The 22509-nt window shown below is 44.8% G+C and overlaps 1 protein-coding gene across 4 annotated transcripts in view; it reads right to left on the bottom strand.

The window, feature by feature from the left end:
- The window catches only part of LOC142590503 (uncharacterized), a 138291-nt gene that overhangs the window by 96104 nt on the left and 19678 nt on the right, over positions 1–22509 (bottom strand). Inside the window, exon 3 of one of the 4 annotated variants that reach the window (XM_075702670.1) lies at positions 3150–3288. The exons of the other annotated variants lie outside the window; for them this stretch is intronic. Within the exon in view, the coding sequence (XP_075558785.1) occupies positions 3150–3288 (139 nt within the window). The remainder of the gene's footprint in view (positions 1–3149; positions 3289–22509) is intronic. 4 annotated transcript variants of the gene reach the window in all.

The raw sequence follows: 22509 nt of genomic DNA, 5'->3' as shown, positions 1-22509 counted from the left end.
CTTTGTCGATCATGCTTTCCACGCTATGCTTCCAGTGTAACCATGTGCACTATTTGCAAACCGCTAAACTCAAAATCACGACCCATGCAGAGGAGGACGATGACCAACAATCCAGGAAGGGAGAATGGAGCTTCACCACAAAAGGTTAGAAAAATGATGGGGTTCCCTAGGCCACATCTTGTTTTTTTCCTGTATATTCAGTGTATTTATTGTAGATATTTGTAATCTGATAGCATTTCAGATATCCGTTTTTTTTAAGAAACTGTGTTGTATTATTTATGATGATTGTAAAAACTGCTTTAACTTTTCTGTATTAACTTTACATTTCCATTACTTAGTGTGTGCCCTATAGTACTAGGCTGTCTGTTAAGTTTAAATTTTTGATTTATATTATGGTAGTGCTGTTCCTGCTCTGAAATTTTTCTATGGGGCTGTGACGTAGTCAAGCTGTTCTGAAACAGCTTTTTGCCACAGTCGTTCTCTCTGTATCTTTGACAGAATGGAAATAAAGATTGATTGATTGATTTATTTATTTATTGATAACGATGGTGTGGCTAGTCGAGAACCTTGCCCTGAAGTGTGGCTTTGCGGCAGTGCATGCTGTGCTGCCATGGAGCAAAACTTCAAATCGAAAGTCCAGTAGCCTGCATTCTGATCCTGACCTTACTGTAAAATTTTTAGAATGTTTTGTGTGAGCTATAGGTGCAAAAATACGGCAATTTCTTTTAGAGTGCACTCTGCTCCTTGTGATCTGCCATCACAATATAGCGGCAAATGATCGCTGGAACTGACAATGAATAGTACACGAAGGTTCTGTAGTGTTTCGAAGGGACGCACCGACCATGGTCAGTGGTTCCAAATGAACGACACACGCACTAGTTCCACGCCACGCCCAACTTACCCCTCAATTGCAGGGAGGGTGTCTATATATATATATATATATATATATATATATATATATATATATATATATATATATATATATATATTGCGCTGCCCCCTGGGGCCATCCAACAGAACAAAGTACTATATCTATATCATACAACAGGCATAACAAAACAATCATAACAGCTCGATAAAAACAAGGGAGGCAAGTTTACGCGGTGATGGAAGCGGCACTTAGTCTTTTGGAGCAACTTTCAGAGCAGGAAAAATTGCAGTTTGGAGAAGGAAGGGAATGCTTTAGAGCCTTAAAGGGCCCCTGAAACAGTTCGGACAAATTTTGTATACGTGTAGGGTACAGCTTAAGTAGAACATTCGCACCACAATTTAAGTGAAACGTTACGTATTAATGGAGCTACAAGCAATTAGAAGTTGCCCTCCTCCCTAGCCATGCTTTCCTCCTCAACTCGTTCGCCAAGCGAGTGGGGCTGAGCTCTGCCTTCACCGTTTCTGCGTCACGATGCGACGTCACATCGTCCACTTCCGGTTGCTTTGGAGCCCGCCCGCGCGAGACCTCTCCGCTAGCTGCTTGGCCGTCGACCCCAAGCGCGAGCTATCGAAGCAATGTGCTTTGCGAGCAATCTGTCGTAGCGCCGAACGTGTCTGGTATTCCGTTAACCACAGGCAAGCTTATCATTTCGGCAAATGACTGGAGGCATAAACTCAAGCTGATGAAGGAACTTTATCGTAGACGTACGTGAGCGGCCTGATCGGTCTGCACGGTCCAGACACTTGTTGGCGCAGCGCTTTACCAGCCAAACAAAGCGCTAATATTGCTCTAACCAAGTGTAAAACATTTTAAACATTTATAAAAACGTGTTGATGATTACACTCCTGCGAAAAATACACACCAGCAGCAAAGAAGAATGCACTTCGTTGCTGCTACTGTGTATGGTTGAGCTATGTGCCACCAGGTGGCTGCACTGTGCAGACCATTCACATTTGCCCTTCTGCTCCATCTCATGGCTCATCCCGCTACGGCACAGTCAAGCGGCCAGACCCTGTCCCCTTGCGCTTGCGTTTGCCCTAATACCAGACTCGCGAAATGCTATTGCATTAGTAATCTTCCGGTGTAAAGTGACGGCCACAAACGCACAAATCTTGGCGTCGATCGGATAGCGGCAGTCCGATGCGCAGCAGCCAGTTCGCTCTTACGCTGCCTTGCAGAGGGACACGATGTCACAGCTTGACATACTGCCAGTCACTACGTATGCATTCCACAAGGCAACAAAGTCGAATCATAGCGCTCGCAAAAAAACAGACCGACTCTGACCGCGGAGCTCTCGTCAAAATCGAGTATGTTGTACACAAGCAGACGACCATTGCTGTTTGCCAGATGTGCTTAAGTGTACTGAAAAATTATTCTTGTGCATTCTCTTTATGTTACTTTCTTTTCATAAAAACAAATTAACTAACATTCCAACTATTACGAAGATCATTTGTTTATCATAAAGTTGGAAAAATGATCGATCACGCGCCCTGGTCAGCCAATTGGATAGCTCTCCCCACTGACGTCATATGGGCGATTTCGGTCATATGGGTAGAGGCGGCTTAAAATTCCGCCGAGCAGCATGCTGCGATCGGCAGCGATGTGCATTTTTAAAACCTTATAATAAATTACACGCTTTACGCGGAGCACTTAGATGTGTCAATTAATGATCAGAAGGACCTACTTTAACGACTCAGTACGTTTGTAGAAAATTGTCAAAAGCGTTTCAAGGTCCCTTTAACGTACTGCTCCAGTGCAAAGAAGCACTGTGTAAATTAGTACTTTCTGAAACAATGCATTCAATATTTATTATGCTAAGATGCCAGTATATTTTCTCCACCTTGTTCCATTTTCTTCTTTTTATACCAGAGGATTGAAATAAGTGCCAACTTAATAGTAATTTCTCACAGTTAATTCTGCATTTAAATAAAGAGCAACACTACATACTTCCTTGTCCTGTTCTCGAACTTTTTTTTTTGTCCTTTCGGGGCTGCCTAGCCATAATATAATGTGCCTTACGGACTTGCCGATATACCACTAAGCGACCACGAGAAAGGCACACTGAGAAGGTGTCCCCTCACACAGTGCTTCACCATAATCACATCACATAATTACAATTCCTATGATAATTATACGTCACTCTAGGAGAAATTTCACGGTCGGCGCCACCATGAAGTTGTGAATCATGTCCAATTGTTATAAAATGGCAGCCACGCACCCTTGATGCTGTAGGTGTGATGGAAACCATGCGAGGGTGAGTAGCGAAGGTTGGTTGCTTGATGCGGTGTGCCTTGTCGCGTGCACAAAATATTCCCAATTTGGAGCAGGTGCGTATTGGCTCAGGCCTGGCATTATGGCTGCGATAAACGACAATTTGGTACAGCATGTAGCAGGATTTCCTTCATAGTGCAATTCGCGCAACACCTCCATTACTGACAATGTTAGTTTCTGGTTACACGTGGGTCTGCCCTTGTGCCTGGTTTTTCAAGCCATAGTTTACCAATGAGTGCTTGAAATTTTGTTGCATGTTCACATGAAGGAACACCACATGAACATGGCAGCTGGTATGGCAAGAAAAATAACCTTGGCTTGACTTGTATATGGCCAGAGCAGTTGAACAGGAAATGACAACAGGGTGTAGCTGTTATTGTGTAAATAATGGAGCATTACAGAATTTATCCGCCCCCCCCCCCACACATGAACATTACTTCAACAAAAAAAAAGATGAATTTGCTATGGCTATGGCCACATTAATCATGTACTTCTCCCCAGAGCCCCCATTCGATTGCTATCACAGTTAACTCTTATTGTTTCTGACAAAGGAATTCAGAAACACAATAACAACTTCAGATAGAAGCGAGCGCCTTTGACTCTGTAGTGCTGTTCGTCCATGTCTCTCTATCCCCAACTCTTTCTCTCCCTTCTTTCTCTTCCGCTTCTCTCTTCCCCTAGCGCAGCGAGGCCAACCGGGCTCTTGAATGGTTAACCTCCCTGCTTTCCTTTTATATATATCTCTCTCTCTCTCTCGGACAGAAGAATTCTGATAAAAAATGCTCCACGACATTTTCTGTTACCATTACAATAGTCAACACTCTGAGTAGCAAGCTTTTTGTTGCGACAAAGAAAAAAAGCTAGTACCATAAATATTCATTGTCGGTCTCTTTGATAAGATGTTTGCTTTCACCTCTGGCCGACCGACCTCTGGCCGACCGCCCCTTGTTACAACAGCAGAATTTTTGTGCATCTCAATGTTCACAAGTTGGCAGTTATTTCCCTGATGCCCCAGAATGCCATACAGGTTACTGCAGACATATTTAGAATCCTTGTTCCAGTTCTGTAACCTCTATCAGATATAAGGAAATGGCTAGTTTTTACTTTGCTGTAATACAGTAGAAACCCAGTGATGAGTTTCTCGAGGCAAAAGAAAAAGAGACAGCCGGAAAAACTTAACAGTCAGGAAGGCCGCCAACTGCCACAGCAATGTCAGAAACAGCTCTGAATTGCTGCCAATACCGTTATCAGACATCTTGGTGCTTGCACCATGACTGGGGAAAGAGTGCGCACATGTGTATTACTAAGGGACACATACAATGTTCCATGAAAGTGGCCACTTTCAACTTTAATATGCTTCACTGCAATGCTATGCACATGCTTCACTGCATACCACAGTGTTATTGCGGTGAAGCTGAACAAATAGAAGTGGCAATGCGCCAGTGGCTCTTGAGACTGCTTAAATGGGTGAATGTGAAAGGATTATGCTCCCTTTGGAGAAATGTTTTTCTCCATGCATTCCCTGTCTGTGCAAGCTTTCGCCTCGGCTCTAATTTGCCAAATGTCTCAACATGCTCACTTGCCCGCGAGGTGTTCATAACTCAAAGGACCGCACGACGGCTCAGCTGAGAGCAAGCTGTTTGTCCTGTTTTGCGCAGCACACAATTTTGCAAGATGCATGCAAGAACACCGGAGTCATGAGCAATGAAGCAGACAATCGAATAAATGAGCACAATCGCACATTGGAACCAGGCAAAAAATGGCAGCTAGTATCGTTTACTGCAGGAAATGACTGCATGATGTGGTAACAGAAAAAAAAAAATGACAGACAGTTTCACTTACTGCACAAGATGACTGTACGATATGGTAACAGTGAGACAAAACAGAAGTATGTCCCTCTAGCTATGGCACAGAGTAAAACTAAGACTCGCAGACATTAAGTTTATAGGTTTTATAATTCTTCTAATTGTGAATTGTCACGTGTAATAAACTTTGTTTAAACAGCAGGCGACAGTGGTCATCCTCAGGTGGGTGGCACCTTCAGTCCAGGATGCCATGGTTTCTCGCTGCCCGTCGAACTCTGTGCACCAGACGAAGCTCGTCTTCAGGGCACAAGCTGGTCAGCAGGCCCTCCCACTGCTCTGGGGCAGAAGGTTGGGGAAGGGGAGGCAATGTCACGTGTGTGCACTGCAATACGATATAGTAGAGTGAGCACTGTGCTGAGCATTTTTTGCAGGCCTAGTCATAGCATGGCGGCTATGTCGCATGAAACCGTGTCCTGTGTGTAAACAGGTTTGTCCATAGTCTTCTCCATGCAATGGCCTTCTCTCATGAATTTGTGTTGCAGTCGAAGATACATTCTACTGCCGATTTGTAATGCACCACGATTTCTGCGTATCGTCTGGGTATGCCTTCATCTTGGTCCTCTGCGGCATGGACCTCCAGCAGGCTACCCTGGAGAGTTTCCCATGCTGCAATGTTTCCCGCCAGGGGCTCATGTCCCAGTGTGCATGTCCGGAAGACTGTGTGCATGTCCGGAAGGTATAATGTCCTCTTGAGTAAGTCAGAGCTAATGCAAGGAAGATCCAGCTCAAGCAGCATTGGGTTTTGCACTGGTTCTTTTTTTTATATCGCGCTGCACACACTGTGCGGAATGGTCTGTTGTAGGCCGGGGCAAGCGGTGGACGAACGTGAGCACGGCGAATGAAGACATGGCTGCCGGAATCCATATCCTGGCTAATAAATACAGACCGGTGGTGTTGGTCAGGGAATGTGGTGCGCAGTGCCCAGATGCAGGTGGAAGTATCATGGGTGCAAGGTTGCGATGACAGCATGAAGAATTCTCCAGGAAGGCGCAGGGGAATGCTGTAGATGAGTTCAACCAAAGAGCAACCTAGGTCAGCCTTTAGTGCTGAACGGATGCCCGGAAGGACAAAGGGAAAGTGGATGAGCGAACGTTCTCTTGGCTGACAATAGGTGAGGACAGCCTTCAGTTGTTGATGAAGTTGTTCCACCATGCCATTTGCCAAAAGATGGTCGGCGGCCATATGGATGTGTCGAATGCCCAGGATGTTGGCAAGTGTGGTGAATAGGGCCAATTGAAACTGGCGGCCTTGCTTGATGGTGACGACAGAAGGGCATCTAAAACATGACACTCAGCCGCTCATGAAAACCGTAGCAACTGTCTCTGCCGTAGGGTCTGTAATGGGAAACGCCTCTGGAAATCGGGTGAAGTGATCCAAACATGTGAGCAGGTAAGAGGCCTGACATGATGACGGGAGACAGCCCACAATGTTGAGGTGGAGATGGGAAAACCTTGCGTTTGGAGGCTGAAATGGGGAATCAGGCGTGATAGTATGGCAGTGAACTTTAACAAGCTGGCATTAAAGGCAGGTTCGCGCCAAATGATGGACGTCTGCATTGATGCTAGGCCAAAGGAAGCGAGCGGTGACTAGCTTCTGGGTCGCAGGAATACCAGGGTGGCCCATGTTGAGCAGTTGATCAAAAATTGCACGACGAAAACCAAAGGCACGAACAGTTCAGTAACACCAGTGGATGTCTCGCACGCAATCAATGAGGAAGAAAATGGAAGCAAGCACACAGTGAAGGACAGGGACATGGATGAGGAATGAAGGCGATGCAGCTTAAGGTCGTTGCGCTACCAGGCTGCTAGCTCCTCTATGTCTAAGGGTGGCTGGGCACCAGGGCATCGACGTGGGAGAGTGCATCGATGGCAGCATTTCCTCACCCATGCACCTGATGGAGATACACTGTGAACTCGGAGACAAAGCACAGTTGACAGATCTCCCATGCAGTGCAGTTGCTGTGATTACGATGGAAGGCAAACATCAGGGGCTTATGGTCGGTGGCGATGCGAAAGTCCCCGCCCTCCAAAAAGTGGCGAAAAGGCTTCATGGTGAGATACACCACAAGGTGTTCTTGACTTAATGTGCTATATTGAGCTTTAGATGGCTTCAGTTCTTGCGAGAAAAAAGCAAGAGGCTGCTATCAAATATGTGTTGCTCGAGAACTGCGGCGACGACCATGCTCGATTGGTGATGAGACGAATTGGGCCATCAGGAAGCGGATGTATGAGTATGGCGGCCTCTGTCAGCACTTTCTTCGCAGTAGCGAAGGCAGATGCAGCATCCTGAGTCCACTCAAGTGGCGCAGCAGGATCTTTTTTGATAGCCAATAGGTTGGTCAGAGGCTTCAAGAAATTGGCAGACTTCCGAAAAAAGCAGCAATGAAAGTTCAGTAGGCCCAGGAATTCTCTGAGTCTTCTAAGTGAAGTCAGGGGTGGAAAGTCTTGAATTGCCTTCACCTTGCTGGCGAGAGGCTGGATACCTTGAGGGTTCACAAAGTGGCCTAAGAACTCGACGGTAGTGACACCAAAGAGGCACTTGTTCGGATTAATGACAAGATCGCAATCATCAAGTCGGTGGGAAAAGCGCACACAGGAGGGCGTCATGCTTGGGGCTTGATGAGCTTGCGACGAGGAGATTATCAAGGTATGCGAACACGAAGTTGAGACCTCACCTGACCTCTTCGATAGTATGCTGAAAAATCTGCGCAGCATTGTGCAATCCAAAAGGCATCCTGACATACTCGAAGAGGCCAAAAGGGATCGTAATGGCCATCTTCGGAACGTCAGCGGGTTCCACAGGAATTTGATAAGTTTTCACTAAGTCAATTTCAGAGTAGACCGTGGACCCAGCCAAGTTCGATGTGAAGTCTTGTACATGAGGAAGTGGACAGCGGTCTGATAAGGTGTGAGTGTTCAGAGAGTGCGGTTATCCCCACATGGTCTCTAGTCGCCAGCATCTTTCTTTGGCACCATGCAGAGTGGCAATGCCCAGTTGCTTGAAGAAGGTCGCACAATGCCCAGTTGAAGCGTGTGCTCAAACTCGTGGCGAGCGATGGCGAGGCTGTCTTCAAACAGTCGGCAGGGCCGAGTAAAGTCGGGAGGTCTAGTGTTCACGGAGTGGTCAATGGTCAAGTGCTTCGCCGGCGACTTTCTGGTATGTAGCTTCGTAAGATTTGGAAAATCAGCCAGGACTTTTGCGTACAGCGAAACGGGTCATCATCATCATCAGCAGCAGCCTGGTTCTGCCCACTGCAGGGCAAAGCCTCCAGGTTTCTGCCCCGTACGTAAGACACAGCTGTTATACACTTTTCTCTTGAGGGATAATGGCAACCTGCTGTTCATGATCTGAGAATGCCTGCCAAACGCACCCCAGCCCATTTTTATTCTTCTGGTTATTTCGGTCTCATGATCCAGATCAGTGGTCACTACCTGCCCTAAGTAGATGTATTCCCTTGCCACTTCCAGTGCCTCGCTACCTATCGTAAACTGCTGTTCTCTCACGAGACTGTTAAACATTACTTTAGTTTTCTGCAGATTAATTTTTAGACCCACCCTTCTGCTTTGCCTCTCCTGATCAGTGAGCATGAATTGCAATTGGTCCCCTGAGTTACTATGCAAGGCAATCAGCGAATCGCAAGTTACTAAGGTATTCTCCATTAACACTTATCCATAATTCTTCCCAATCCAGGTCTCTGAATACCTCCTGTAAACACGCCGTGAATAGCATTGGAGAGACTGTATCTTCTTGCCTGACTCCTTTCCTTATTGGGATTTCGTTGCTTTCATTATGGAAGACTATGGTGGCTGTGGAACCGCGATACATATCTCGGTATTTTTACATACGGCTCGTCTACACCCTGATTCCATAATGCCTCCGTGACTGTTGAGGTTTCGACTGAATCAAACACTTTCTCATAAACAATTAAAGCTATATATAATGGTTCGTTGTATTTCGCACATTTCTCTATTACCTGTTTGATAGTGTGAATATGGTATATTGTTGAGTAGCCTTTACGGAATCCTGCCTGGTCCTTGGTATTCCAGATTCTACTTGCGATTACCTTAGTAAATACTTCATAGGCAACAGACAGTAAGCTGATCGGTCTATAATTTTTCAAGTCTTTGGCCTCTCCTTTCTTATGGATTAGGTTAGCGTTCTTCCAAGATTCCGGTACGTTTGAGGTCATGAGGCATTGCGTATACAGGGTGGCCAGTTTTTCTAGAACAATCTGCCCGCCATCCTTCAACAAATCTGCTGTTACCTGATCCTTCCCAACTGCCTTCCCCCTTTGCATAGCTCCCAAGGCTTTCTTTACTTCTTCCGGTATTACTTGTGGGATTTCAAATTCCTCTATAGACTATTCTCTCTTCCATTATCGTTGTGGGTTCCACTGGTAATGTATAAATCTCTATACAACTCCTCAGCCACTTGAACTATCTCATCCATATTAGTAATGATATTGCCGGCTTTGTCTCTTAACGCATACATCTGATTCTTGCCAATTCCTAGTTTTTTCTTCACTGCTTTTAGGCTTCCTCCGTTCCTGAGAGTATGTTCAATTCTATCCATATTATACTTCCTTATATCAGCTCTCTTATGCTTGTTGATTAGCTTTGAAAGTTCTGCCAGTTCTATTCTAGCTGTAGGGTTAGAGGTTTTCATACATTGGCATTTCTTGATGAGATATTTTGTCTCCTGCGATAGCTTACTGGTATCCTGTCTAACGCAGTTACCACCGACTTCTATTGCACACTCCGATGCTTGTAAGAGTCATTCATTGTTTCATCACTAAGGTCCTCTTCCTGAGCGAAACGGGTGTGAGAGCTCAAAGCCTCATTGGCGAGGTGGTGTAGAGTATGCCAGTGATGAATGTGGTGCTTTGTGGCGCAGAGGCCAAATGTGGCCAAAGAGCACCAGGCCGGTGCTAATGAGTTCGCAGTGGAGCTATGAATAATGAAGGGTAGATGTTACATGGCTGTAAAGGAGCCTAAAAACAGTTGCTCTGAAGTGCATAAAACCTATAGGAGATAATATTATGCCAATGGTTAATGGGCTGTACAATGGACATGAAAGATATATTGTGAGATAATGATGATATAGTGAAATATATCAAACTTTTGCAAAAAGCACTACTGCCTTAACAGAGCCATTGAGATGCAAGGGCCTGGTAGCATGTGCTATACAAGACTACCATCACAGTGGCATCCTCTAGAAAGAGGATGTGCTATGAATTTGTGGGGCTAAAAACTTGCAAGTCGACATCGTTCAAGAAACCCAGAGCTGCATTGGTTCCAAAGAACAGTTCTGCACCAAGAAACATTGCAGGATGGAAAGGGGTGTGCTGGCGATATACAAGAGGAAAATGTTTCTTTCTCTGAGCTTCGGCTTCCCGACACTCCAAAAGGACGTGGAGAATGGTCAGCCTCTCACCACATCTACCACAGGTTGGAGGCTCATTTCCAGTCAGTAAAAAATTGTGGGTGCCATAGGTGTGTCCTAGCCTGAGTCGACAGAATAGGACATCAGTTCGTCGTGCTTTCGTTTTCTGGGGCCAGAAACCTAACTTTGGCTTAATCAAGTGAAGCTTATTCTTAGTTTCCATGTTCCACAAGCATTGCCAGCGGCTTAGCAGTTTCTTTCATAAGAAAGGCTTCAGATTTGTGACAGGGAGAGCAGCCGTAGGAATAATAGCTTGCGAAGTGAGTGATGTGGCCATTTGGTCAGCTAGTATATTATTCTCGATGCCTCTATGGCCAGGTACCCAGCATATAATGACATGCTGGTTAGATATATATGCTCTACAGGTAATGGAATAGACCTCACTAAGTACCGGGGTTTTGTGTTTACAGTGTGACTTCAAGGCTTTTACGACGCTTAAGGAGTCTGCAAATATAATTGTTTTTTGAAGATTTGATTTTCTTATATGCTTCGCAGCCGACAATAGTGCATGGGTGTCAGCCGTAAATATACTTGTTTCAGGGTGCAGTACACCGGATTCTGAGAAGGATGGACCAATGGCTGCGTAACACACCCCAGCATGCGACTTAGAAACGTCTGTATAGAACTCTGTACATGACTACTTGTACTGGAGTTCTAAGAGATGCATTTTAATATGCGTCTCTGGCGCATGTTCAGTGATCTCTACAAAAGATGTGTCACACTCTATCAGCTGCCACTGCCATGGCGGTAACAGTTTCGCGGGAGCCATAAGACAATGTTCAAGCAAACACCCATTTCCTCACTAAGGTTCCTTGCATGCAAAAAGAACAGCCTTCTCCCTGCAGGTCGGTTATTGAAGAGTATGGCAGCAGTCATATCGTTTATGCATAAATAAGAGGGATGTTTGCGGTTTGAATATACTTTAAGGAAATATGTAAAACTGCTGTATGATCTCTGAAGATGGAGTGACCATACATTTGCTTCTGCATAAAGGCTTTGTACAGGGCCTGTCCTGAAGGCTCCGGTCGCGAGGCGGATTCCTAAATGATGGACAGGATCCAACATCTTTAACATACTTGGTGTAACGGACTGATATACTATAGTGCCATAGTCAATACATGAGCCGACAAGACACCTATACAAGTCCAAAAGACATTTCCTGTCACTGCCCCATGTTGTACTTGATAGAAGTTTCAATAAGTTCATTGTTTTAAGGCACTTAGCCTTCAAGTATTTAATATGCGGGATGAATGTGAGTTTCAAGTCCAATATGATGCCGAAAAACTTGTGCTCGGCACTTACAGGTAGTCTGCTACCAGAGAGCTCAATAGTAGGACAGGACATGGTACTGTTACTCTCTTGTTCGTGAGAAGAACACATGTACTTTTCTGTGGGGTCCACCTGAAACCATTTTCTTCAGCTCACTGCGCCGCTTTAGGGCATGCTGGACATGGCGTTCCCATTGTTGACAGTATGACACTGTTTGCGGGATAGCCACGCGTAAAGAATTCATTTTCACAATAAAGAGTGTGCAGCTTAGCATACCATCTTGCGGAACACCAGTTTCCTGGGTGAAAGACCTCGACAAGGCATGGCCCACCCTTACACGAAATGTGCAGTTAGAAAGGTAACTTTCAATGGCACTCAACATACAGCCGAGGATACAGGTAGCGGAAAGGTCTCGGATAATACCAAAGTGCCATGTGGTGTCATGTGCTTTCTCCAAATCAAGGAATAAAGAGAGAAAAAACTGTTTGTGCATGAAGACAACCCTTATATTTGTCTCAATGTGGACAAGGTGGTCTGCAGTCGACCTGCCTTCTCTAAAAGCCCACTGGTAAGGATCTAGTAGTCCGTTGCTCTCAAGGAGATAGATTAGGTTCCAGTTCACCATCTTTTCAAAGAGCTTGCAGAGACAGCTTGTCAAAGCCATAGGTCTGTAACTACTAGGTAAGGACGGGTCCTTACCTTGTTTGAGTATGGGTATTATTATAGCTTCTTTCCAAGAAGATGGAACATACCCAGCGGCCCCCATGACATTAAAAAGTGAGAGGAGAGTTTTTTGTGTTTCAGGGTGGAGGTACTTGATCATTTCATATATGATATGGTCCCCACCTGGTGCTCAGCTGTTGCAACAAGCAAGAGAAGTTTTAAGCTCAGCTAAACTGAAAAGGTGATTGTAATCTTCACTTCGGGCACATTTCCGATCAAGGGGCTGCCGCTCTGCGCGTTCTTTGAACCTCGGGAATGATTGTGTGTAATCAGATGCACTAGAGATATATTCAAAGTGTTCACCCAGACAGTCTGCCTGATCTTCCAGGACATCTCCTTGGGTACTTACTAAGGGCACGCAGTTCGTCTCTCGGCCTCTTAGTTTATTCACCCTATTCCACGCCTTCGCCTAATTTTTTAAAGAATTTATGCCAGATGTGTACTGCTCCCAGCTCTCTCTCTTTGCTCGTCGTGTTCTCCTGCCTTGTGATTTGACCAGTTTGTAATCGATAAGGTTTTCAGCTGTTGGGGAATTGCGAAACAATCCCCAAGATTTGTTTTGATTTTTTGCGTGCTTTTCAACATTCGTCATTCCACCATGGGATGCGACGATTCTTTGCGAGTCAGTTAAATTGTTTAATGCATTTTGTTGCAGCATCAATAATAAAACCAGTTAGATATGCCACTGCATCGTCTATATTAAAATTAGAATGTCGTCTCCGCCTAAACATGCGAGTTTTCAAAACAGTTCCCAGTTTGCTGATTCGAGGTTCCATCCAAATGCAGCGAGCATGCATCTGGTTTTGTTAGCCTTAATGTAACTGGGAAGTGGTCACTCCCATGGGGGTTCTTGAGAACAGAACCCTCCAGGTTCAGAAATAGTGAGCTCAAAACTGTGCTCAAGTCTATGAATGAGTGTGATTTATGTGTGACATTGTAGTATGTTGGTTATTTTTTGTTCAATAAACATTCACCTGAAGAAAACAGAAAATTTTCTATCAGGCACCCATGTGCATCAGAACGCGTGTCGCCCCACAGGGAGGCTATGTGCATTTAGATCACCAACGACTATATATGGCAGAGGAAGTTCATCGATGAAGCTTTCAAACTCAGCTTTAGTAAGTTGACAAGAAGGGGAGACGTACACTGAACTTACCGTGATTAGATTACCAAATGGCAGAGCTCGAACTGCAACTGCCTCGAGGGGGGGTTCGGAGACTTATTTGGTGACATGCAAGGCCCTTATCAACTATTATGCCTACACCACCCCCGAGGAGGTGAGTGCACCATCACGGTTTTTGCGGAAAGTGGCACATTGCCTTAGAAAGTTGGTCTGCATTAATTTTAGGTGTGCCTCTTGAACAAACAGCAACTTCGGATTATGTTTATGTAGTAGTTCTCTAATGTCATTGAGGTTATCTAGAAGTTCTCGTACATTCCACTGTAGTATTTGTGTTTCCATCATGATAAATGTGTTGTGTGCTGTGTGTTGAAGAGACGAGGTTAGCTCGCGGGCACTTTGGAGGCGCCGTGACGAGAGTTTTGTCTTTTTCTGGAGTGGTCGAGAGAGGCTCGCCGCTCCTAGACGCTGGTGGCGCCATCTGGTTGGTTGTTGTGTCCATCGCCTCTTGCAAGGCACTGGACACACGGTCTTCCGAGCGCTGTTTTTGACATCAAGGCCCTGGCATGTTGGACGAGGCCTTTGAAAGCATCTGCCTGGAGGTTGATGGTTCCTTCTTCTGGGGTGGTGGAACAGCACAAGCTGTAGCCGCTGGGGGGCCGGATGGCATCACCGCCGGCTCACTGTGTGTGGATCGGACAGCCGGCAGAGGCCGTTGTGGCGCTGCCCCCTGACGCGCCACGTTGGCAAAGCTGCTCTTAGGCAGGTAGGACACCCGCCTACGTGCCTCCTTGAAAGATATACTTTCTTTGACTTTGACTGTGACAATTTCTTTTCCTTTATTCCAGGTTGGGCACGACCATGAGTATGCGATGTGCTCCCCATCACAGCTTACACAGTGGAGAGTGTTCTCGCAAGATTCAGAGGTATGTTCATCGGCATTGCATTGTATCTGTGAACTGTGGCCGAAATGTTGGCATTTGAAACATCTGAGGGGATTTGGCACGTATGGCCTAACGTAGAGCTTGATGTACCCAGCCTCTATAGACTCGGGCAGAACACTTGAGCCGAATGCGAGTATCAGGTGCTTGGTTTTGATTTCTTTGCTGTCACGCCTAATCTTAATTCTTTTGACATTGATAGCATTCTGTTCACTGAAGCCCTCCAAGAGTTGAGCCTCAGTGAGCTCCAGCAAGTCATGGTCCGAGACAACACCACGGGTCGTGTTCATCATATGGTGCAGAGTTACAATTGCTTGGGTTTCCCCAAATAACACTAGTTTTGGCAATTTCTCATACTGCTTCTGATCGTCGAGCTCCAAGAGGAGGTCACCGTTTGCCATCCTTGACGCATTATAACCTGGACCAAACACTTCAGTCAATGACTTGGAAACAAGAAAGGGTGAAATTGTTCAAACTGGTTTATCTGGGGGAAAGATTCTTTTTGCCGACAAAAATACTGGAAAACTTCATTGGTGCGCCCTCTTTTCTGAGAGCAATCAGGGAGTGGAGGGAACGAACTATCCATAGAAGAATGTGTAGTTTTCAGCAATAACGCCACCCACCCATCGTGGAGCCCTACAAGGGGACGGTACAGGAACTGTAAAAACAGGTCCTGCAAACGCCAGCTGTACGTTATCATTATAACCAAACATGAAATAACCTAGGTTGGCTATTCACACAAGGTTAACCCTTGCTGCCTGGAAAAATTGGAATTAAAGGAAAGCCAGGAGAAGACAGGAGAGGTGGAAAGTGAGAGAAAGACGAAGGTTGGAGAGAGAAAGAGACAGGAAAAGGCAACTACCAATTTCCCCCGGGTGGGTCAGTCCGGGGGTGCCGTCTATGTGAAGCAGAGGCCAAAGAGGTGTGTTGCCTCCGCCGGGGGGCCTAAGAGGTCCGAGCACCCGGCATCGGCTCAACCCCCAGGAGCGCCATATTCCCAGACACGGATAAGCCACGCATGGCTACACGCGGGAGGGCCCGACCCTCGTGTGCTCGGGCACGTGGTGTCGCAACACACCAAACGCCTGCTGACGCAGACGCCCTTGCAGGGAGAGTATGCATTGATGGTGAGACGGGAGCTGAGATCAATGAGCCAATGAGCATACATGTCTACTGCAAGGTTGAAGGAACTGAGGAAGTCAGTGCAGAGAACAGCATGCGAGACATCCGCAATAATGAAAATCCAGCGGAACGTACGGTGCAATCCAAGGTTCAGAGACCGTTGGCTGTATGTGTGGATAGCGGGGTTGTTTACTGCTTGGAGCGGGCAGGTCTGTTCATTGTGACAGCAATCTACCATCCTACTTGCACAAAAGACAGGTAGGACGCTAACCTGGGCTCCTGTGTCGACAAGGAAGACAGCACCACTGATCTTGTCACAAACGTAGAATAGGCGACATGTCCTTCGACCAGTACCGCTTGCCACGTCAGTGGCTGGTCGCAGCATTTCCTGACCAGGAGAACAGACGGCTGCACTTGCGAGCAGAGGTGCCATATATGCGGTGGTACCAGCTGAAGATGAGCTGTCGTGATGCCTGTCAGGTGGTTGAAGGTCCGGAGAATGTGCGGGCACCGGGGAGCAACTGCGGGACCCGAACCTTGACGAAGATTGCCGTGAGAAGGGCGTGAGGTCATCAAGACGTTTAACTAGTGGGAAATGATAGCCGCTGTCAAAATGTTGAAGGGATGGGTGGGGTCTGGCAGGGTGATAACATCCTGCTAAGTCCTCAGCGACATCTGGAGGTAAGGAGGACACCAGAAGTAAGAAATAAGTCTGTTGACTGGTGATATGCCAGAGACAGAAGTGTGCCTGACCTGCAGGAGCCAGGTACTGGGGCTGTTGGGCCAAAATGGTGCCAGGTTGATGTATTGGAATGCGGCCACCACAGCAGCGCAAGGTTGGGCGACCTCCTGGGCGTCGTCACCAGCAGGAAGAGCCAGCAGAATTCATGCCAGTGGGCTGGAGCTATGTGTTCATTACCGGGTAAGCAAATCTGTTGGAGCAGGCACACGACACACTACGACAGGCACAATTGCACTTTTGTGCAAGCTGCCCTGCAATTTCATGATACATGAAAACTGCTCAGTGATGCGTGCAAGAAAAAATGGATAGTTTTCTAACAAAGAGCATTAGTTGATATTATAAAGCTTAGTCTCTTGCAGGTCTACTCATAGCTTTTATGTTCAGCATTTGCATTCAAAGGCGTAACTGTTTCAGTGCGGATCATCAATTGTTTCATAAGAGTCTGAAAGCACTTTTAATGTACTAACCTTTCCAGATGACTTGAGCTGCGATAAGCAAAGGGGGTGAGTACTATATGAACACTGTAAGACAACAAAGATGAATTAGCTCATTTCCCATCAATCTGCTACAAGCTGATTGATGAAGCGCTGCTTCTGCTACGTTACCATTTTTGTTTTGATTGATTTATTCAAGTCAGTTGATGCCTCTTGTAATGTTCTAGTGGAAAAAAGGCTTAAGAATTCATAAAGCCGGCTACTAAAACCTTCTCCTTGGCTCCCTTGCAGGAATTTGATTGCGCTGAATTTCGGTTGCGTTTCATGGATATTGTGTTTGGACTAAATTATTAGCACTTCAAATAAATTAACTGGCTTTGGGAATTCACGAACGATTTGAATAAATTAAATGGCATTCGGCATTGCTGTTTGCCGTAATAATTTGTATGGCACACGGATCCAAACAAATGAGCAAACCGTAGTTTTCACAAGCACCACTTCTCCCGCCCGTCAAGGGGCGCTGTAAATCTGAAGTAGGGCTAGGAAGGCTGAGTCACACTCTGTATGCTTGCTGAAGTGTCATCTGCTACAAAGAAGGAATGCTCAAGCCCGTGTGCTTCACCCTAAACGTTGCGTTTTAACTAGTTATAAAAAAACTCTATACTTAGCATGTATTCAAATGTTCGTTGCCAAAATACTTCCTGTGCCAGACAGTCAGGCCTCTTTTCTATTGAATTGAATTGTATTCAGGGGTTTTACGTGGCAGAATGACAATTTGATTATGGGGCACACTGTAGCGGGGGACTGAAATAATTGTGATCACCAGGCCCCACTGCACGAGACGTTTTTGCATTTCGCCCCCCATTTAAATGCGTCCGCCGCAACCCACATCTTCTATTGAAAACTTAAATATGAGAAAGAAGTGGTAGATAAAAATGTTCAGTTTTAATATTGACATGTGCACTTGTTTATCGAATGACCGCGTTTCATCATATAACAAATATTATCGCTCTGCGCAGGATGCGCCTTAATGTATCGCAAGTTTATGAAATGTTATCGATGGTTCTATTCGCTGTCTGTCATCGCCGAACTTTGTGTAATCTAACTGCATGTATGCACGACGCGAATTATGTAGAACTTTCTGGAGGACATACGCATACCACCGATTATGCTGGAACCTCCGATGATTCATGTATAAAAGTCAACGCGCTTGACCGGCAGATAAGATTTTCATCGATTTAAGACTGTGTTCGCCGCTATCATTGCGCTTTGAGTGTAGCCTGCTTTTGAGGCTGCAGGTTTGCCCAATAAACACTAGTTCCACCATTCAGTTTTGCTGCTTTCTTCGCCATCACTACCACGTGACAGTACAGCGCTACTGCAAAAAATTCACCTCAAGCTTGTGACGAAACGTATTCGGGTTATTATCAGAGGTGATATCATCATGAAGATGATTCCACGTGCAGATGGCTTGTGGAAGTGCCGATGCGTTAAAAGCATTCGCACTACCAAAGATGTGCGTGAAGCTGAGGTGATTAGGTAGCCTGCGAGACATGAGAAGGGGGCATTCAAGATGTAACGAGGCAATTTTATTGCTGTAGACGTACTTGTGAAAAAGGTATAGGAGAGACATTTGGCTGTGAATGGCCAATGGTTAAAGAAAATGATTGAGTTTAAGCTGAATCACACTTGATGATGGTCATAGTTCCTTGAAATGTAATGGGCGGCTCTGTTCTGAACTGCTTCAAGACTGTTAATTTGATAATGAGCAGAAGGGGACCAAATAGATGAGGCATATTCAAGTTGTGGGCGAAGGAAAGTTAGATAGGATAATTTGCGAACATTAAAGGGACAATGACAGAGGTTACGGCATAAATGACCTAATATTTTTGAGGCTTTCACGCAGGCAGCAGAGTTGTGATCATACCAGGAGAGGCCTAGTGCAAGGTAAACACAAAGGTGCTTATAATATGATGTCTGGGACAGCTGGTCTCCTTGTATGTGGTAGGAAAAATTAGAAACATCACGCCTACATCCAAAAGAAATAATTTTGCATTTGTTTGTATTTAGGGCCATGAGCCAGGCGTTGCACCAGTTAGAGATAATGTTGAGATTATCTTGAAGGATAAGGTAGTCGTCAGGATGGTTTATTGTTCTATATACCATGCAGTCATTGGCAAGGATTCTAATACTTGATGATGTATTATTTGGCAGGTCATTTATGTTGGTCAAGTAAAGAAACGGGCCTAGAACACTGCCCTGTGGAACGCCAGAAGAGATGTATGTACAGTGAGACGATAAATTATGAGCCGTCGTGGAGAGCTTGTGAAGGGAAAGGAAATTCTGAAGCCACGATAAAGTGAGACATTATAACCGAAGGGCAGATAATTTAGAAATAAGGCGGCAAAGGGTGACACGATTGAAAGTTTTGGCAAAATCAAGAAAGAGGGAATTGGAATCCAGTAGCTGTGTTTCGCATGACACACTTTTCCTGAACCCGTGCTGGCTTGGAAAGAAGAATTTGTTAGCCTCCAGGTGGTTGTAGACATGGGAGCCGATTTCAAGCTCAAGAAGTTTGCAGCAGATGCATGCGAGTGATATCGGATGGTAGTTTGCAGGTGACTTCTTATTTCTAGATTTAAAACTGGGTATTATTTTAGCAATTTTCCACTCATCTGGAAGTAGTCTAAATGACAGTGACTGCCAAAAGATGTGGTATAATGTGGCGCTGGATATGGAAAAGGTGTTTTTTAGCATCTTGGAGTTAATATCATCAATACCGGCTGATGAAGATGCCTTAAGCTGCTTAATTATACAGGCAATACCATCCACTGCGATTTCAATAGGCTACATGTACTGGCAGTTGTGTTCAGGGACAGATGGCTCGTCGGAATCATCTTCCCATGTGAATACGGATGAAAAAAAATGTATTAAATGTACAAGATCATTCAGAATCTGAGAGAGGAAGGTTGTTTTCACCCAGTAATGATAACTGGTTACTACTTTGGTAAGAGGACATGCAGTGCCAGAATTTCTTCGGATTATTTTGCAAAAGGGAAGGTAAATCGTTGTGGAAATATTTATTTTTGGTATTGCATATTGCGGAACCGTAACTGGTCAAGATTGTTTATATTGTTCCCAAGCAGAAGGTGTACCAGAGCGCTTCGCATTACAATACAAAAATTTTTTCCTGTTTCTGTGTTTACGAAGAGATTTGGTGAACCAAGGGTTTGCTTTATCGTTAGAAATTGTGATAATTAGGATACATTGCTTAATAAGTGAGGACAGCTTGTCTCTGAAAAGTGCCCAGTTTTCATTTACAGACCTAATGTAGAAAGACAATAGTAAATCTATATTGAAGAATACTTCAAGCTCTCCATTCATTTTGTTATAGTCGGCTTTGTTGGAGTTCAGGATTTTTTTTTTCTTTGATATACCTGTGAATGGTAGAGGCAAGTCCAATGTAACTGCAATTAATTTAGGGTCGCTAAAGCCTTTTTGGCAAGACACTGTCTTAAATGTATACGGAGCATTCATAAGTAACAGGTCTAACGTGTTCACACCACGGGTTGGCTGAACAGTGAATTCTGTTGAAAGGCAACATGCTGAAAATAAAGTGGTCCAATCAATTAGCGGGAAATTAAGGTCTCCAAAGAGTTAAATTACATCAGTGGGTCAAAGATCTTTGGCATTAGCGATACTATTATGAAGCTTGCGTACAAAGGTATTGTTAGAATCAGGAAGGTAACAAGTCTCAATTAAGATTTTTGTGTATTTAGCCACACAGACCACCCAAATGATCTCAAGGGTTGAGTCAAGATTTAGCGCGTACAAAGTCACCGTATGTTTTACACCAAGAAGGACACTGCCACCTATTTTGTCGATGCAGTCTTTGTGATATATGTTATAGTATTCACTATCAAAAAAAATTTCATTATTTGTGACTGCAGGCTACAACCAAGTTCCTGTGACTGTGGGAATACCAGATCATTGTCTTCTAGAAAAGAGCAGATGGCATCACGCTTGGGCATTATGCTTCCGATGTTAGTAAATGATAACAGAAAAGAAGGAGTGACCAGAGGTGGTGTGGGCTTTTAGTGGTGCTTTCATGGACATAGTGTTAATTGCAAGGTATCTTTCTGAAAAAACAACAGCCTTGCTGACACGGTCGAACACGAATGTTTTGCTGTCCATGCGCATCTTGTCAAGAGTTTAAATGGTTTCTTTTGTGTTTTAGCAAATTCTATCAGTATTTTCCTTGCCTGTCGTGTAGCCAATGAAAAATCTTCGCCGACTTCAGTTTAGGAGCAAATGCAAGGACTTGCTGCTTATCGCCAAAGAAATTCAGTGTCACTATTATGGGTCTGCGTCTGGCGTCTCCAAATTTACCTGGCCTATGCACACGTTTGAACTGTGCGCCAGTGATTGAAGCGTTCAGTTTCTCAGAGCAGAACTTCATAGTTCTTTTTTCAGATGCTGCCCAACCCTCACTAGGCTCGTCAAATAATTAGGTGCACAATAATAATTAGGTTCAAACGTTAATATTGTGTTAATCCATGTTAGTACTGCATTAATTGTTCTTGAATGTTACCAGGAAATTTCAAGGCTTTAGGTTACCTGACTGCGCATACCTGACTGCGTTTCATGGATATTGTGTTTGGACTAAATTATTAGCACTTCAAATAAATTAACTGGCTTTGGGAATTCACGAACGATTTGAATAAATTAAATGGCATTCGGCATTGCTGTTTGCCGTAATAATTTGTATGGCACACGGATCCAAACAAATGAGCAAACCGTAGTTTTCACAAGCACCACTTCTCCCGCCCGTCAAGGGGCGCTGTAAATCTGAAGTAGGGCTAGGAAGGCTGAGTCACACTCTGTATGCTTGCTGAAGCGTCATCTGCTACAAAGAAGGAATGCTCAAGCCCGTGTGCTTCACCCTAAACGTTGCGTTTTAACTAGTTATAAAAAAACTCTATACTTAGCATGTATTCAAATGTTCGTTGCCAAAATACTTCCTGTGCCAGACAGTCAGGCCTCTTTTCTATTGAATTGAATTGTATTCAGGGGTTTTACGTGGCAGAATGACAATTTGATTATGGGGCACACTGTAGCGGGGGACTGAAATAATTGTGATCACCAGGCCCCACTGCACGAGACGTTTTTGCATTTCGCCCCCCATTTAAATGCGTCCGCCGCAACCCACATCTTCTATTGAAAACTTAAATATGAGAAAGAAGTGGTAGATAAAAATGTTCAGTTTTAATATTGACATGTGCACTTGTTTATCGAATGACCGCGTTTCATCATATAACAAATATTATCGCTCTGCGCAGGATGCGCCTTAATGTATCGCAAGTTTATGAAATGTTATCGATGGTTCTATTCGCTGTCTGTCATCGCCGAACTTTGTGTAATCTAACTGCATGTATGCACGACGCGAATTATGTAGAACTTTCTGGAGGACATACGCATACCACCGATTATGCTGGAACCTCCGATGATTCATGTATAAAAGTCAACGCGCTTGACCGGCAGATAAGATTTTCATCGATTTAAGACTGTGTTCGCCGCTATCATTGCGCTTTGAGTGTAGCCTGCTTTTGAGGCTGCAGGTTTGCCCAATAAACACTAGTTCCACCATTC

Source organism: Dermacentor variabilis, chromosome 8 (genome assembly GCF_050947875.1).
Source record: "Dermacentor variabilis isolate Ectoservices chromosome 8, ASM5094787v1, whole genome shotgun sequence".
Taxonomy (NCBI): domain Eukaryota; kingdom Metazoa; phylum Arthropoda; class Arachnida; order Ixodida; family Ixodidae; genus Dermacentor; species Dermacentor variabilis.
This window is presented reverse-complemented; position numbering and strand designations above follow the sequence as displayed.